The 18,174-nt window shown below is 40.4% G+C and overlaps 3 protein-coding genes across 4 annotated transcripts; 1 reads left to right on the top strand and 2 right to left on the bottom strand.

The window, feature by feature from the left end:
- Window positions 1-3,113: 3,113 nt before the first annotated feature.
- Window positions 3,114-4,911, bottom strand: LOC130172072 (sialic acid-binding Ig-like lectin 14). Its single transcript, XM_056380490.1, has 4 exons — window positions 4,830-4,911; window positions 4,324-4,677; window positions 3,872-4,228; window positions 3,114-3,223 (listed from the first exon to the last, which is right to left on the bottom strand). The coding sequence occupies exons 1-4, from the start codon at window positions 4,873-4,875 to the stop codon at window positions 3,114-3,116; spliced, it is 867 nt and encodes a 288-aa protein (XP_056236465.1). The 5' UTR covers window positions 4,876-4,911.
- Window positions 4,912-5,203: 292 nt separating this feature from the next.
- LOC130172764 (NLR family CARD domain-containing protein 3-like) lies at window positions 5,204-11,667 on the bottom strand. Its single transcript, XM_056381676.1, has 8 exons — window positions 11,330-11,667; window positions 10,807-11,156; window positions 10,154-10,231; window positions 9,912-9,962; window positions 7,989-9,798; window positions 7,574-7,660; window positions 6,927-7,094; window positions 5,204-6,800 (listed from the first exon to the last, which is right to left on the bottom strand). Exons 2-8 carry the CDS (start codon window positions 11,132-11,134, stop codon window positions 6,476-6,478), a joined length of 2,847 nt encoding a protein of 948 aa, XP_056237651.1. The 5' UTR covers window positions 11,135-11,156; window positions 11,330-11,667; the 3' UTR covers window positions 5,204-6,475.
- A 610-nt stretch (window positions 11,668-12,277) lies between these two features.
- Window positions 12,278-17,110, top strand: LOC130172765 (sialoadhesin). Of its 2 annotated transcripts, none has more exons than XM_056381677.1 (8): window positions 12,278-12,453; window positions 13,319-13,720; window positions 14,187-14,498; window positions 14,587-14,850; window positions 15,734-16,006; window positions 16,424-16,526; window positions 16,619-16,784; window positions 16,912-17,110. In XM_056381677.1, exons 1-8 carry the CDS (start codon window positions 12,411-12,413, stop codon window positions 17,065-17,067), a joined length of 1,719 nt encoding a protein of 572 aa, XP_056237652.1. In that variant the 5' UTR covers window positions 12,278-12,410; the 3' UTR covers window positions 17,068-17,110. The 2 variants fall into 2 exon arrangements, with proteins under 2 accessions (XP_056237652.1, XP_056237653.1); XM_056381678.1 differs by having other exon boundaries at window positions 13,322-13,720.
- Window positions 17,111-18,174: the final 1,064 nt, after the last annotated feature.

An 18,174-nucleotide genomic window follows, 5' to 3' on the forward strand; every position in this document is an offset into this window, starting at 1 on the left:
GTCAGGTTCAATGACTGTCATCAACTTTAAAATCAGTATTGAAAAGTTTTGGGTTTCAGAGCAACTGTCAGAGCTCTAAAGGGGTGTAATTATCCTTTTAATTTGCAGGTAAATTAGTGTTAAAAAATTTAGAATTTCATTTGGGATTAGTTTTGAAATAGTTTGACAGACTGAAAGAAGGAGGGATGGCAAAAAGAAATAGCAGTCACTGCTTTCTTGGCAATGAAAAATGTTAAACTTCTTTTAATTAATTACCATGATCTCCCCAGCCTTCCTGCCCCACCCCTACCCCCAGTCCCCACCCCCACCGCTCTTTCACACTAGTTAAAATAAAGCCAAAAATGCCCCAAAAAATAACATACAAAAAAATCGCCGATGTTGCAGTGATAGTTTGATAAAGTGGAGTTTTGGTTTTTGGCCAGGTCTTCTTATCTTATAATACATCCATGCTTTATACCCAGCAGAGCTGTTTTACTCTGATATCAAAGTGAGGAGAAGTTGTTTAGAGTTTATTGTAGTGACAGAATAAAGACAGAAGATGCGACAGTTACATATTTAGTGCAGCGGAGGATTTGGAACTGATTTTTCAAGGACCAGACAAAAAACGCCCATAAATTCTGCTGCACAGAGTATCAAACAAATAAGTACAATTTTCTTTGTTGAATTTTTCTTTTTTTTAATGGGCTATTAACCTGTGTTATACTGTACAGAAGTTTTTATTGTTTGACATTTATTATTAGCTGAAGTTATGCTGATTCTGAATATGTGTAACACTTGGTGAAACTGTTAAAAATGACAATTTTATTAGGAAAAACACAAAGTTATAAAAAAAATGAAAAAGTTTAATTGTGGGTCTAAACTGACTCAGAAATTTGGAATCTGGATTTCAACTGCCGCTTGAAAGAAATAAGAGCCAATAATAACAAATAATCAATCCAGTCATGCCACAATAAATAAAGCTGTAGGAATCAAATCACATTGACATTTACAATTCAGAAATTCAGTCTCATGGTGTCATAAGACACCAAAATAATGTCTAAACATCCATGAGAGCATCTTTTGAAACTGAAAGAACTGACATTAATTTTCCATTATCACACATTTGGGGGAAACACAATTACACTGACGCACTTATGGCTTTGTTTTCAGGTTCAATCTGATAAAATCCGTCATTTTTGTGAAACTGTTCGACAGGTGTTAAGTAGAGTCTGTGGTCATTTCTGAGGCAGTTATTTACAGTGTTGATAACATACATGACCAGTTTATGTATGTGCATGTAAGGGGCAAAACACTGGAAATATAATGTCATGCATAATCAATATCAAAAAAACACCAACACAAAAATGATCCTAGAAATGATACAGTTTTAAACAAATATTAGACAGAACAAAGTCTGTTTGTTCATGATATTGTCGTCTCTCTAAAAGTTAACTTGGTCATATACAGTACACACTTCCTTCCTCGCATCTTCCAGTCTTCGAGGCGCAATGTTGTCATAAACGCTCTCCATCTCCAGTGCGTAGCTACCAGACGGATTCCTGTTCCCAGACCGTCCTCTGGTCTTCTTTGTCTTGCTCTTCCAAATCACACTGGAGTAAATCACATCACTGTCGTCCTCACTCTTCCCCTCTGTGCGTTTACTGACAGCCTGTTGATGTCTCAGTTGAGCGTTTGGTTTATTTGACTTTATTATCGTATCTGTGTTGACATAAATATCTTCTGGTGTGATCGACGCCTGGGGACAAAAAGAAAAAAATAGAACATCACTGGTACCAATATTCTGCTATATGTTCCTGTTTAATACCTAAATTAGTAAAATGTCTGTACCTCATTTTCTCTTTCACTTGTCAGGCCTTGACTCATCATGGTTGTACTGGTGTCGTCTGTGTGCTGTCTCTTTGTAGGATTATGGCAGCCAGTCCTCTGAGCCCTGAAACATACAGTAGGACACCCCATCCAACTTTCATGGACTTACTCCTCACAACTTTTTTTCAGTCTGCTCATGTATCAGCTGATTGAACGGAGAAGTGTGATCAGTGAGAAAAGTTAAAAATGAGGGTAGAGAAACTCAACAAAACAAGCATGTCTGAAACATTGCTAATACAGATGAAATCACATTCTTCAAATTTTGAGGTTTTCAAAGCAAAATGAGACACCTGACATATTGTAGCTTTAAAGGTCCCATATTGTGTAAAATGAGATTTCCAGGTCTTTTCTGATTCTAAAACAGGTGCTTCATTAATACTGTGTATCAAAGCGCTCAGTCCACAGAGAGATGCACACAGCCTATATTCAGAAACTGAGCCTTAAAATGAGCAGAAATTATTTAATTTGTTTATTGTTAGTGGGATTGTTTGACAGTAGGATTTTATTTAGTGTTATATAAAGTTAAGTTCTTTTTCATGAAATGCAATAATGTATTCATTATTTTTGCTGTATCAGAAATAGATTTTGGTTCATTTTGAGTTTAGTCAATTGGCAGAGCAGTAAAAGCTTGAAAAGAAACTGGTTTGAAAAACACTAGTAATAGTTTAGTCATCTCAACCACCATGGTTTCTCAAGCTGATACGTATCTGATAGCAAAGAGTACAGCAGATACCAGAGCTGCGGTCAGAACACCAACGATGATGATTAAGATCTGCAACGTCTCTTCATGTGAACACTCTGTGCAAGAGAGAGTGAAAGGTTACAGAGGTCAGTGACTGGTATGTTTGGTATTTGGATATATAAGGAGCTTGATTGGTTGTCGTTAGAGGTATATATGTACTTTTCTTGTATCAAAGTTTGACATTCAGTGTTACATCATATAATTATACTGTTGGGAGCTTGCAAGGCAGGAAACATTTAAAAACAGAAACAGTAAATATAGATATTGTGTAGATTAGTAGATAGTTTGCAGCTAATCAGTGAAACTTGTGTTCGGCAGAAAGACGAACCTCGACTTTCTTCACGCTCAAGGCTGAAAACATAAAACCGCTGAGCAACAGATCCCAGGGAGTTGGTGCTGTGGCAGAGGAAGGTGAAAGCATCCCTCTCCAGTACTTGACTCACAGTGATGAAGCTCCTCAGAGTTGTGTCATTCAAGTCCTCATACTTGTCAGACTGATTAAGGTTCAACTCTTCCGAATGCCACTGTAAAATGGGGGGAGGGCAGTCTCACAGAAACAGTTGAGCTGGGCTTCAGTTTTCGTGCATCCAGAAGTGGACAGTATCTGCGGAGCGACTGTAAAGAATGGGGGTTAGGGGTTAAGAAAGGAAGGTTAAGTTATATAATAATAAGAAGAAGTAGATACAAGGAAGCATTAAAAGAAGAAGAAACTCCTGCTATTTGACTGCTGCGCAAGAGGAGTAAAGAGGCATGTGTCGAACTGATCAGCAAAGCCCTGATCACAGAGGCTGACAAATGTGTGTTCTCTGCATTAAACAGCCTTAAACACACAGTAACAGTGTCAGCTGTCATACCTTAATTATTTATAAACTATCATTTCTGCAGTCAAACCATCCACAGTCAATGTGATCGCTGTAGCTAATTCTGCCCTCTGAGCTAACTGGACGGTTTCTTTAGGATAGGATAATGAAGATTTTTGCTGTCAGACGTTCCAGTATGTTCTCTGCCCCACTGACGTTGTTCACAAACCCATCTACTTCACCAGCAGGTCAGCAAGTTCTCTTAATACGCAGTGGGTCCACAATCGATATAATGAAGAAGTCAAATAGCATCACCTACAGGGTGATGCAGCACTGAAATGCAGCTTACACATTAAGGCGTTCATTCTTCCAGTCTAGAGGGACCATTCTTCACAGTTACTGCTTTTGCTTGTCATACTTTACTCTGAATGTATCTGAATCTGAATGTGACAAATGCACTCACATGAAATATCAGCTGTTAGACTTGCGTTGGCAGTAGACTTGGTGCCATCTTGTTTATTGTAGGTGGCAGTACAGGAGATGGTCTTTCCGTGATGGAGGTGAGAAGCAGTGAAGGTCAGAACAGAGGTCACGACTTTAGTTTTGTCCTGATTCTCCTGCGGTGTCTCCTGACTGTCCCCCAGCCCGGGGGTCCATGTCAGAGTTGGAGGTTGAGACAGACAGGGAGCTGGAGCAGAGCACTTCAACCTCACTGAGGTTCCCTCCGTCTCCTCCAGTGTGGACGGAGTCAGAGTCGGTGAGGGAGGATCAGCTGGCAGGAAGTTACATTTTGAACTGTTACTAAATACACAGTCATTAGCTTAAGATTATTTATTTGATTTGCAATACCCAGTAAATCCACAACATGGGTGGAAAGAGATCATGAATTGTCAATTAATCAATATCAAAACTTACCTTTGAACAATATATCCACCACCTGGTTAGCCTTATTAAAATTAAATTTGATTATATTACACTCCAGTCTGAAGTAAAATGTGTTGCTGGTATCAGGAACTATGTTACTCAAGGTTGTGGTGCAGTCTTTTTCTGTCAGTTTTCCCTTCAATTCACCATTTATTTTGGTTTGTTCAGCACTATTAAATACATCTTGGTCATTACTTTTTCTTCTCCATATTGCCCTGCATGTCTTATCCAAATGTTTTTTATATAGTTTCTCTATGTCAAAGGAGCAGGGGATGGTCACACAGGATCCACTCAAAGCCTTTATAGGCTTTAGAATAGTGACCTCGAAAACCTGACACAGGACACCTGAAACACAAAAAACAATCTTGAAGAAGAGTACATACAACTTAACAGTTGCAAGGCCATTTTACTCTCTAAAGTCTTGGCACAATAAAATATCCATAAAATAGATGTATAGTTTCTCATCAAATTTAAAGAAATCTTGTCTCCCATCTCACCTGGCAGCAGACAGCCAGTAAGAAGAAGATTCAGAGCTCCGGCCATCTTTGTTTGTCAGGAGATGCAGAAACTCAAGTTTAAAACCGTCTGGAGATTGTAGATGGAACATGTTTTACATGGTTAATATGTTTGTTACATTTAAGCCCTAACGTAGTAGGATTTTAGAGCAGGGTTTATTTCAAGGCCAGTACTGAAATGGTCATATTTATTTTACATATTTAAAAAAAATTTTCATCAAGGTGGAAAAGAACATGTAAGTGAGCCACTAAACTTTTCAACAGAATCTTGCACAAATTAAATTGTATGTGATTCACACAATGTGTTCGCAGCCCGTGAAGGCAAAATGATTCTGCACACCTGTTTATCACTTGAGAGCAAAACGGTAATAGATTACTGCTTTGAAAATAACTATTTGTAAAACTGCCATTAAACAATTGTATGACTCATTTTATAAACATTTCTCGCAAATTTGACAGATTTTATGAAATTTCGATCATGGCAACAATGAAAGGGAAGAAACATGAACTGTTGTGGAAAAACAAGCATCTGCTTGTCACACATTTCCTAACATCCTAACAAGATAGAGATATATTTAGACATAAAGATAAAAAGGAATCAACAGGAAAGGTATTTGCGAAAACAGACAGTAACCAAAAAACTTTTTCTTTTTTTTTGTGTGTTTTATTTAAACAAATATTTTTTAATGAACTAATACAGACAACGAAGGATTTATTGCGCGACTGTTGCATTAGGCTGCATTAGTTTTAACCAGGTTTCCCTAATAAACTGCCAACTAAGTGTATATTCAAGAGCAATGTCAAGCAATGTAAAAAAAAAAAAAAAACACAATTGAATGCCTAAAATTTTCTCTCATCTTTCAGTGACTGTTAGCAAATTTTCTTGCTTTCCTCTCTAAATTTACAAATATATCATGATTGATCTAAAGTCCAGTGAGTCAAACTTAAACTCTATCAAAAACAAATGCTATCTTAATCTTAAATATGATTCTTCTGAAATTAAAACTACTTACGTTCTTATAAGCTTTGTTGTCCCAATAGATGAAGGATGCAAAAGCAAGTCCAGTTCCTCAGAAGTGAGTTTGCAACTTCAACTTGGAGGAATTATACTGAAAATTAGGAACTTGCACAACAAATGTAAGTAGGGGCATGATCTTTGCACCACATTTTTTTTACCACATAGCTACAAAATTTTTACTTAATATGCGCATGTAAAAACTTGTAGTCACTTTGCAATAATGACCTTTGGCCCCTGTGTTGTTTTGATAGCTTAAAGAACAGACATTTACACAGTTAAATCTTAACAGACAAGAGACAGAGAAGAATCTTGTCAGAGAAGTTGTCAGTGTCATTTCAACTATTAAACTGTATTTAATTTACATTGTCTTCACGTCCTCATCGTGTTAACTCTTCCATTTACCACAAATTGGGTTTGCACATTTGGTAAGGGTGGCAAAATGCAGAAATTACCTTTATCATTACACCAAAGAGTGATCCGTATCATGTTTACTTTGCATGAACAAATATATAAATTACATTTGTTTTGTTTTGTTTTGCCTAAATCAATCACAGAGAGGTCTAACTCCAGGGAGACCTCTCTGAATAAGAGGTCTCTGAATAACTTGAGGTCATCTCTGTCCAGTCATATCCGTTGAAGTTTTCAGCAACTCCACAATCTTTGTATGGAGCTCCTTGGCTTTTTCTGCATTCTCTCCTTTCTCCACCTGTTCTCCTGCCAACTTGAGCCCCTTTAGCACCGACTGCAGGGCGTCTGCATTCTTCACTGAGTCCATCTGGTCTCTGTCAACCCGGATCTCCTCCACCCAGTCCAGGTAGGCCTGAAGTAACCCAAGGTCATCCACAAAGTTTGCAATAATCCGGAGTCCTGGTCGACTTTGCCCCAGCTCCTTCAGCCTCCTCCTCCCCTTATCACCGATGTCATTCCCAACAATGCTGTTGAAGGAGAAAATGACCAGGTAGAAGTTATAATTTTTCATTCTGATAAGTCACACTAGGTGGCAGTGTCTCAAACATTATAACTCTGAGAACACTACAGAAGTTGGTTTGTTTTGATCTTACGTCAGTGTCTTCAGAGAGGTGTTTTTGCTGAGGCAGTTGACTATGTTTTCTGTTCCTCTTTCTGTGATGCCAGTGATGTCCAGATAGAGTTCCTCCACAGTGGTGTTGTGCTCCAGGGCGTTCCACAGCTCCAAAACCCCCTCTGGACCCAGGTTGTTGCCACACATACTGTATACATGAATGGAAGAACTGTGATGCAGTAAGTACATCAAGTATAGTGTCTAATGATTCATATCAAGGGCTTGGAGCCAGATGAGTCAGGGTGTCTGCAGGTCTTGAAGTATCAAAAAGCACTGAAAAAACCCCCCACTAAATTCAGCTCCCTCAGAGAACGGTCTTTAACGGTTTTAAGAGGTCTTGAATTTCATCCACTGTAGACCGAAACATTAGTTATGACTTTTTATAATATAGTTCCAGGCAGGCTGTCAGGAGACTTATTACTTACAAGCGAGATTTGTATTTCAATGGATTGTGCGCAAAGGAGGTTGAAGTTTCAGTCACAATGACTTTCCATAATAAATAATGAGTTAGACTAATGTGTCTATTCAAGTATTTGCTAACTTATGCATTTTATGACAGTTACACCCTCATAGTGCTGAGCCCCTTAATGTTTAATTTGTGGTGGTATAGTTGTAATAAATACTTACAAGAGCTTCTTCACTTGACACTCATTTGATCTGAGAATCGCAGACTCTAAAATAGCTGCTTGTCTGTCCAGGCAGTTGTATCTCAAACTGAATAGAGAGAATAGAAAAACAGTAGGGTGACATTATTTTTGACAGTGCATTCATTCTCAGATGTTCGAGATAATATGCATTTCCAAAACTGGTCAGGTTCACAGGGAGGCTGCAGTTTTCATAGCATGCATTAGACTGAAGGTGGAGTCCACTAAGGTTGCCAGTGTATCTCAAGTAGCATTCAGACAGACAAGCATGCACACACAGGGAGAAGATGCAAACTCCACACAGCCAGGAAATTCAAAACCAGGCTTGCTTTTAATGCCCAGTATTCAAATGGTTACTCTTATTTATTTGAGAGTTCAATATCAAATCAGTCACTCACTAGAGAGATTCACAGCGATGTAGGATTGGCCCCAGTCTGTTCAGCCCTCTGTTTCCAATGTTGGAGTAGCCTAAGTTGAGCTCCTGCAGCTTGTGTGGTGAAAACTGCAGCACATAGTGCATTGCTGCACAGTCCACGACGCTCAGCTTCATTTTAAACAGGTTGAGGGTCTTGATCTCTGGTGCTGCAATACTGGTAGCTTCCTTCATGTGAAACTCCGTCAGGCAGTGGAGAAGATTCAGGGCTGTCTGGTTCTCCAGCTTCCTGCCTTTAAACTGGTCTTGAAACCACACACCAAGCCTGGTGGGGATGCCATCCCCGTGCTCCATCGGGGAAAGAACGAGGCCATCCAACTGACCTGCCAGCCGCGCTCGCAGCAATCCCATGAAGAAGCGTGTGAACATCTGGAGGCTCTCCAGCTTGTCCATGTTGAGGTCTGTGTTTTGCAGGGGTGCAGCAATGGAAGATGGAGGATGTACCCCAAAGCACCAGAAGTCGAGAGCTTGGATTATGTCCTCCTCGCTGAAGAGGTTGATTGAACAGTAGAGGGCAGCCAGATGTTCTTGAACAGTCAAGTGGAAGAAAGAAAACATCTCCACCGTCTCTTCCTTGAGAGGCTGGAGGATGTGACAGAGAAATGTGCTCTGAACATCAGCAGGTGTCACACCATAGTTCTCCAAATCCGCTGTGGTGAACATTATCTTCTTCTGTAGAAGGTTTTCATAAGCCAATTTACCCAGGTTTGTCAGTTGTTGCTTAGCTAGTGAGAGAACCTCGGATCTAGGTGTGCTTCTCTCGGCGCTCCCCCTCAGTGCATGGTGCTTGACTGCTGTGAACAGGTAGCAGAAGTAAACCTCGCTGACTGTTCTGGGCGGGTTCAGCTCCAGTGATTTTGAGTCACCAACATCGTGAGTCCCTGAGGAGAAGAATTCAGCCATCGCGGTACAGATGATGTAGCAATAAAGAGGGATGAAGGACAGCACGAAAAGGTTGTCATTGTTCGAGATGTAATCGTAGACTTTTTCAGCAACTTTGCTGTCTTTGTAGAACTTGCTGGTATATTCCTTCACCTGGTCCTCCTCAAAGCCCAGCACCACACAACATTTCTGGAAGAAATGCTTGGGAGCTTCAGTAGATGGTCTTGTCGTGAGGATGACTGACGCCTCTGGGAGAAAGCTTCCCTTGATTAAAGCCACCATCAGCTCTGACACTGGCACCTTCGTATTTACGTCAATGTTTTTGCCAGGACTGTTCCAGTCCAAGGGAAACTTGAACTCATCCAATCCATCTAAGATGAAGAGCAAAGAGCTCGGTGAGGCAAAAAGATCAGGTAAAACTGCCTTCAGGTACCGGAACCGTTCCCCAAGGAGCTCCATTAAGCTCAGTGGTGCTTCAATCAGATTGAGCTCTCTGAAGCGCAGGTCAAAAACACAGGTGAATTCACGCATGCTCTTCCCGATTGCCCACTCATAAACGAGTCTCTGTACTGCTATGCTCTTTCCGATACCAGCAATACCTTTCACTTTAACCCTTTTGGGGGACCTTCCTGATGTTGCTTCGGGGCTCAATAGATGGCATGGCCGGATGCGCTGGCAGGCCTGATGCACATAGATGCGAGCTCGTCTGCTGGCCAGGTCAAAGTACTCATGTTGGCTGCTGTCAACTAAGTCATTATCTTCTGTTACGAAGAGGTCAGTGTAGCGAATCTCGATGTGAGAGGCTGAGTTTGAAGCCATTCCCTCACCCTCTGAGTAACACTTCAACTGCTCTGTGCGTTTCAGTAGGGTTGTTTTATGGGCAGAGATGGGAACTGCAGTGGTAGAGAAGGAGAAGGTGAAATATATGGTCAAATGAAATTACTCTTCGGTTTTCTATAAGATAAACATGTGGCTTATCGCCACAAGTTCACTTATATTGACATACCTCGAATGTTGGCCAACTTTACACTCCTGCCAGGTTTCAGTTCTTCTTTAGCTGCATAATGAATAGATTGTGAGATCATTTCATTTGAATACATTTTCAATTTATTACAAGTCATGTGAAAATTACATGGTTGCCTTCATAAATGATCATTTATTTAGCGATTTTTATCACTAGAAAGAAAATGCAATATAAATAATCTATGTATTCTAAAGTCTAGATAAAATGATAGACAGTATCCATACCTTTAACCTCAGGAGTTGGGGTAAATCTCTTGCTTTTTCCTTTGAGCAGTTTAGCAAATGGGCCTTTAGGCTTCTTATCTGTGGATACCACACATTCAAATAATAAACAACAGATATGATATATATGGTATTACATGTTGTAAATTATGTAAATAAACACCAAACCACAGCACTCAAGACTACAAACCACAAATATCTGTGCTAAATTTGGTGCCATTCATCTAAATTGAACTATTTCACTAAATAGGTGAAAATTTTGAGCTGCTGGCGACGCCAGAGGAAAAGTCAGGGGATCGGCAAATTTCACTAGCATTCATTCACAGGGACCGTGAATGTCTGTACAAGATGTCATGAAAATCCATCCAATAGTTGCTGAGATCCTTGAGTCTAGACCAAAGGTGGACCTTTATACATTTACACTTCTTCATTGCCAAAGTCAGCAAAAAAATTACTTGGCAAGACATCGTAGTTGATTGTGCCCTGTTAATAATTTTCTCACACCTCTGTTACTCAGCCAGTAAAATTTGATTGCCTTTAGTCCTTCACTTTGCACTGCAAAGTTTTGAATTTATTTACCTCTCTTCTAACTTTAAATGCACCTTTTTACATAAATACTAATGCTAATCCACCACAGTCATCATCACCTTCCTCACCTTCAACTTTTACAGGTTCAGCCACTGGTTTACTGACAGCATCTCTTCTGCAATGTCTCTCCACCCAGACCTGCAGATCTCCGCAGTAATAATCCTGCACTTCCCTCAGCACCAGCAGGAACTTTTGGCTGCTCTCTTCCATGGCACATACTGTCTCTAGAGCCTGGGCCACAGCATTGACAGGGGACCTCTCCAGCAGAGAAAGGTACTGGGGGGAGGAGAGCACCTCAGCATCATGCAGCCAACGCAGCAAGGGTGCTGGGTGGTCACACGTCCAGTTCAGCAGCAAGTCTCTCTGAGACCGAAGCAGCTGCTGAGCTGAGGCCATGACTATGGAAAATGGTGCTATACTGTCAGGAAGAATAAAGTAAAACAAGATTTGATTCTAATAATGATTCAAGCTTTAAAATAATGGATACCACACTCAGTTCTCACACACACTCTGCAAACTGCACACTCATGGAACATGGAAAACAATAAGGAATTCTGCACAAATACCATGCACATTGATTGAAACGCTTACCTTCAAAAATATTTTCTTGTTATGCTCTGTTTCTTTTCCTCTTGTCTGCTTTGGTCAGTGCCGTCATGAGCATTGGCACGGAAGCTGTTTGCGTTCTGTCTTAAGGTGCTGTGAGGTGGAGTGCCATGAGCAACTCAAACAAGCTTTCAATGGGTCCATAGTTCATACAGTTCACGTCTTTGTCTCCTGAGTCTGATAACACAGTTCTGTTTGATCCCACAGAAACTTGCCAGACACCTTTAGGTGGCAGTGAGTGTTGCATATGTTCATAATATTTTATGACTTCAAAATCCAATCTAATGCTGAAAAATTAAAAGGACAGTCACAATTTATACATATCTATACACAAATACAGTATATATATATATATGTATATATACTGTATTTGTGTATTTAAACATATTGTTTGACCAGCTGTCTATTGTAGTGTAAACCATTCTGAACCCTCTGTTGTAATGCAAAAGTTTTAGCATGCCACTTTTTGCCTATGTTTTCATCCTTTTTACATAACAGAGATGACCTACCGTTTATTTATTTATTGTCAACAATAAATCATTGTTGGGTCGGAAAGTTAATCATTAATAAGTTTTATTCTACTTTCTGTGGAACTTTTTATTTCCGTCACTTCTTTGACACTGTTAGACGGTCTGTGTAGACAGAGGGAATCAGAAATGAGCACATTTAGTTGTTGGAGCTTTTGAGGAAATGGGCAACAGCATGTGAGTGATTCACCCATTGTCATGTGTTGTCTCACAAATACTTGCTGAGGTCTTTCTTTCCCTAGCAAACAATCTCTCATTCCACCGCTTAAAAGATTATATCTGAGTCTTTTGAAATGTTGAAAAAAGTTGTAACTCTATCATTTATTTTTTGTGAAAGGATACTGCCAACCATTAGAATAAAACTCAAAGGAATGTAATGAATTAATATACAAACATAACACTGGAAGTTTAAGAGGAGCCATCAAAGTGAAGTCATAGTATCAGTGACACAATGACACCCCCACACACACCCCCACCCCCTTCTTTGCTCCTGTGTTCATCCTTCCCTCCGTCTGTGCTGGCAGAGCAGGGTTGCAGTCATGCATGTGGACACTGTCTCTCTTGTGTGTCCCCTGATTTTTGGTGAGTAAATCAACCCATTATTTAGGTTTTTATGCATTTACTTTGGATTTTTGTTTGAATTTAAGGGACTTTTATTACCCAGGGATGTAACGCCTCAGTGAAGTTACAGTCTCTGATACCACTGACTTTACCATAATTATTACAGTAAGAGAAGTAGAGATTGTTATTTACTATCTGCAAATGTCTCCTGTTGAGTATACTGTGCTGGTCAATTACATTATATTCATAGATAGGAATCCGTTCTGTTGCTTTAAAAATGATCTGCTTGTGAATTTTTTCTCCATGAAGTGGTTGACAGTTTGAAAATAAATATGCAAATGTTCCCTAAAATAATGTAGATAATTCTGATTCAATTATTTGACCATGTAATATTCACAGAGTAAAAAAAAAAAAAAAGTAGTAAAATAGTAGTAGATTAGTTCTAGAGCCAAAAGTGCAATTGCCCTCTTCCTTTTTTCTAAATATACATCTGTTGCGAAATGTTTCTGGGTCATGTTGTTGCAGACAGTACAGTGAAATACAACAATTCCAACTTCATGCTAAATGAAATCTGTCCTGCATGCTGAGTTTCCTACAAGATTCATTCAGTGACAGTTTTTTGAATGAAAGTGAAGAGCTCCATAATTTAGACTCTAAACTTTTCAATTTGGGAAACTGGTCTTTGGCTTCACAGAGGTCAAATTAAAACTGAAAAGTACTTTTAAGTGCATAAAAGGTGAACGTCACAATTATGAGGCACAATTATATGGTTGGATAGCTTGCTAATAAACCTGTTTTCTCCCATTATTAAAACTTAAACCTAGAATAAGACATAGTTACGACAGATCCTGTTTGGGAAATGATTGTCTGTTCTCCATCACAACAGCAGCCCTGTGGAGGGGGGTCCGGACTGCCTCTCCTGTACCCTCAGTCCCTGACCGAGTCCAAGCTCTGGTGGGCTCCTGTGTTGTGATTCCCTGCTCGTTCACTCCTCTAGCTCCTCATCCTCTCAAGGGGAGGAAGGAGAGGGTGGACGTCCGGCTGAGGTTCAGAGGTGGTGGCCACTTATTTCCTCTTCGGAGCATCGCTTTTAACAGCGAACACAGGGATCAAGTGAGCAGGGATTTCCAAGGCCGGACGTCTCTCTCTGGGCGAATCACAGAGGGAGACTGTTCGGTGAAGATAGAAAGGATCAGCCTGGATGACTCACGGATGTTTGAGATCGCTCTGAAAAGAGGTGATGACTTACTGTGGGGAAAACCAAGGAGCTTTAATCTGGATGTTGTTGGTGAGTAGGGAAGACATTGTTCTGCCGTCTTCCTAACCAGTTTTGAATATTTCAACCAGATCATGTGGGTATCCAGGCTGTAGGACTTTCCTAAAAATTGTCATTGCATAGGAGTAGCAACACTTTAGTACAAACAAACAGAGATGAAGCCAGTAATATTTGTGCATGAAGCGCAGATGTATTTTCTCCTCAGATCAGCATCATGGCAAACAGAAGCAAATGAGTAAATGAATATAAACTTTTTTCTGAAAATAAGAATGAAGTAAAAGAAAAATACTATTACACGTTTGCTAATTGATGAAATTGTTCCTAAATCTTCATAAATATGGAAATCTGGGACAAACAATCTGCAGTAATGTCTTTTGTTGGAGATTCCATGTGATGTTTAAGTTCAATTATCATTTGGCTTCAATAAAACAGTCAGCAGCAGTTAAACTCTAATGGTGGAGCTTTTCCTCACTGACAGACACTCCTGAGGCTCCTGTCATCAGCGGCATGTTGTCGGCCACAGAGGGACAGCTGGTTACCTTGAACTGCTCGGTCAACTATTACTGCCCCTCCAGGCCTCCTGCCCTGCAGTGGAGCTGGGAGCGAGGAGGCCACCTGAACAGCACCGAGCCCGGGGAGGTACAGACACTCTACCCAGAGCCCCACAGGCTGATGTTACTGGCTCCTCTGTCCTTCACTGTGTCACATCAGGTGAAACCCAGGCTCAGGTGTGAGGTCAGCTACCCAGGAGCCAAAACACTGGCCACTTCCAAGGATCTGCATGTGACATGTAAGCATAGTTTTGACTTTGTGTCTTTGTGTCTATTGGCTCAGTTTGCACTAAAAACCTCTTTTTTCCCCTTCTTTATGCTCTATAGTTCCACCAAAAGAAGTGAAAGTTCAGGTCCAGTCCATGACAGTGCAGGAGGGGGGCAATGCCTTACTGGTCTGCTCATGCAAAGCTGACCCTCCAGTGTCGGAGTACCGCTGGTCCTACACTCAGCACGGCCGTACAGTGCACCTCCACCAGCGCGCACACACAGTTCGGTTGTACAACGTGACTCGGGACATGAAGGTCCGCTGCTCAGTACAGAACCTGATTGGTCGAGGAGAGTCCCGGCCCACACCACTGAACATACAATGTAATCCTATTTCCAGTAAACCTAAACAAGCCTACCCTGCCATGTTTGGTTTCACTGCCCTTATCTGTGCAAAGTTTCAAGTTTGTTGCAACTTGTTACTGTTTGGGTGGGGTCAGAGTTGTTCTCCATAACACCTGTTACCACCGCCAACAGTGATGTCACAGTGAGTACACTGTGACATCACCGCAGCAAGGAGAGGAGTTAAATCACTAGTGGTCAGCAAAAACAAGATTTCCTTTAATGGGTTACCAGGGATTCTAGTAAAATCAAAGTTTCCTCTTTTAATTTAGCCAAAATGTAATAGTTCAGCATTATGGGAGATCTTATTTCTATAAACTCTTATTCTTGTTCTTTTCAAGATTTAGATGCAAAGATCAATACCACTCTCCTCTCCGTGGAGTAAATGTGAAGCTACGATCAGCCACTGGTTAATTTAACTTTGCCAAGCAACCGGCTGAGACCACAGGAAGATCCTGAACCGTAGTTTCAAATTACCAGTAAAGACATGAAAGTGTTATCAGTCTTCTCACCTAGCTCTCAATCGGTCATATTAATCTCTATGCCTTCTTTTCACAGTGCACAGTGCGGTTGTCAAATCTAGTCACCTTTATTTATATTGTGCAAAGTCACAAGCTTGTATTAAGTTTGTACAATATATGACACTTTTTACCCTTATGCCTCAATTTTGTGTAATTCAAAAACTTCATACAGAAAAAAACCCTTTAACACGGAAATGGTTCCATATGTACAGAGCAAACACAATGAAACAGAGTTAAAATATTATACATAAATGTAAAGTATAATTCAAAGAACATAAAGAATATTCAATAAATATTTGAAAGAGTTGTATAGGATAAAAAACTGCATCTTTTCTCTCATCCAGACAAACCTGTCATCCTCCGGCTCTCCTCCACCTGTGTGCTAGAGGAGATGGAGGTGCTGTGTCGCTGCTCAGTCGACTCCAACCCCAAACCTGCGGTCACCTGGAGCATCAATGGGACTGTTCCACCTCGTGATTACAATGTGTCAGTAACATCAGAGCCTCACGTGCTAACAGCTACTCTGAGGGGCCGCATGGACAGACCCCTGACAGTGATCTGCTTTGCTTTCAACGCCCTGGGAAATGATTCCCTGGTTTTGCTGCAGGCAGGACAGGGTGTGTTCAAAGCACAGTTATTCCACACTAACAAAGACAACAGCGCTGCCTCTTGTTTATTCACTCTGATGTCGGGCTGGTGCTGAAACATCCGTGCAACATGCCTGCAGCTTGATAACATTAGTAAAAGAGAATAAGCTGAAGAATGAATTGGGAACTGCTGCAAAGAAAACTGTGTTGTTGTACTTTTCTTGAATGATGAGTGCAGCATCACATTTTCTATATTGCATTGCTTCATATTTTACATTTTAAAAAGCTTTTACAGATTTTATTACTAGGAATTTCTAAGTGACGGCATAGCGGCCAGATATAAATCATAATCCATATTGTTCTACTCATGATGGAGAGGGAAAGTTGTAATTATTATATCATAGTTTTACACCATGATCCATCACTGCTCTTTCTGTCCACATACAGAGACAGCCCCCTTGTGGTGGATGGTGTTACCTGCTGTGGCCATCTGCTTGGTCATTTTCCTCCTGTCTCTTATTTTGTACTGCTGCCGAAAGAGAGCTGGAAAGTATGTGAAGCAAACCACCCGTTTTAAATGTTCACTGAAATTTGTCACAAATGTTTGCTGTGGGGTTCATACTCTTATTCCGCTCTTTCCAGAGATGTTCTGAGTAGACATCCAGCTGTTTACCCTGAAGGACTGGGAGTTTATCAGGACAGGACGCCCCTCTATATTAACTGCACGGAAGTGACTCATATCTACACCAACGGCAGCTACCAACTTGTATATCAGAACTGTACGCCTCTCTTTGTCCATACTAACCAGGTACTGGATTAACTAAATCTATGAGTGTAGGTTATATCCTTGGAAGCAGTGGGCATTGCATTGATAAAAATCCCCAAATCTCTCTTTCCTGAATTTGAGAATTTATAAACATCTGTCTCTTTTTCAGATCCGTCCAATGGGCAGAAGAGGTGGGGAGAGACGAAGAGGAGGAGAGGGTGCAGGAATAGACAGACGAGCCCCTTCAGGAGTCAGAGGGACAAGAGAGGTGCAGGGTACTACTGTGGCTGATGCAGAAACGGCCATCTACCTGGAAATCATCTGAGTCACATTATTCACCTGTAACATTAAACTTGCATTAGACTTCGGATTCATTCTCTTACTAATGGTAATCCATAGCTTTCGGGTTATTGTATATAGTGTTCGTCTATATATATAATCAGCTTTTCAAAATCATGCACTGTGATCTCTTGAATAGCTAGTAGTGGTATCTCTCTCTCATAATCCCCATACTGAACTATTTCTGTCTCTTTGATTGTTGGCTTGTGACCTACCGCTGTGCTCTTTTTATAAAAGATGAAAAGGTTTGATAAAAGAGGTTTTTTCATCATTTCATCTTGTGTATATACTACACGACTCCCCTCCTCAGGCAGTGCTTAAAGTTCCTGTAGAGTCAGAAAGGCTGCAGCTCTGCAGCTCAAGCTGTAATTAAGTTTGCACCATTTATTACACTGGTGAGGGAGTGTATAACAGTGTTTGTGAGAGAATGCATCTTGTCATAGTAGATGTGTCATTGCAGGAAGAGTACAGGTGTAATTTATGTTAGCAATAGCTCTGTTATGTTAAGCATCCCAGGAAGATTTGCCAGACTCAAGGAAGCACAATAGGGTCCTTGGTAGGTAGGTATTTGGAATGGAGACATTTTTATTTTACTTTTTTAGTATTTTTCGACACCATTATGTAGATTGGCACAAACATGTGTCTGTAGAACTTACATTTACTGTAATTGCAAAGTAAGAAAAAAGATTAGAATGAAAGAAGGGAAAGAAAATTCTCCAAACCAAATCAACCCACACAGTCCTATCCATCTATCCAGTAAAAAACAAAACAAAACAAAAAAAACTTTTTTCAATAGACTGTTATTACATATAAATTTTAAATTAGTCAACCATCCCTAAATGTTTCAGTGTTAGGAAGTCATTAACATTGAAGTTTGTTGTGCTCTTGAAGGGGTGGGTCTGTTGTTTAGCCTATCCTCATTTATTTCAAGTTATTCAAACAAAATAATAGGAACACCTGTCAACATTAGGGTGCCATTCACCAGCACCACAGACTCCTAATGATCATACAGTTCAATGAATGCCTCTTTAACCCACTCTCAACACGAACTGGCCGGTATAACCTCCATGGACACTGTATTGGTTTTAGCTAG

Source organism: Seriola aureovittata, chromosome 7 (assembly GCF_021018895.1).
Source record: "Seriola aureovittata isolate HTS-2021-v1 ecotype China chromosome 7, ASM2101889v1, whole genome shotgun sequence".
In the NCBI taxonomy this organism is placed as follows: domain Eukaryota; kingdom Metazoa; phylum Chordata; class Actinopteri; order Carangiformes; family Carangidae; genus Seriola; species Seriola aureovittata.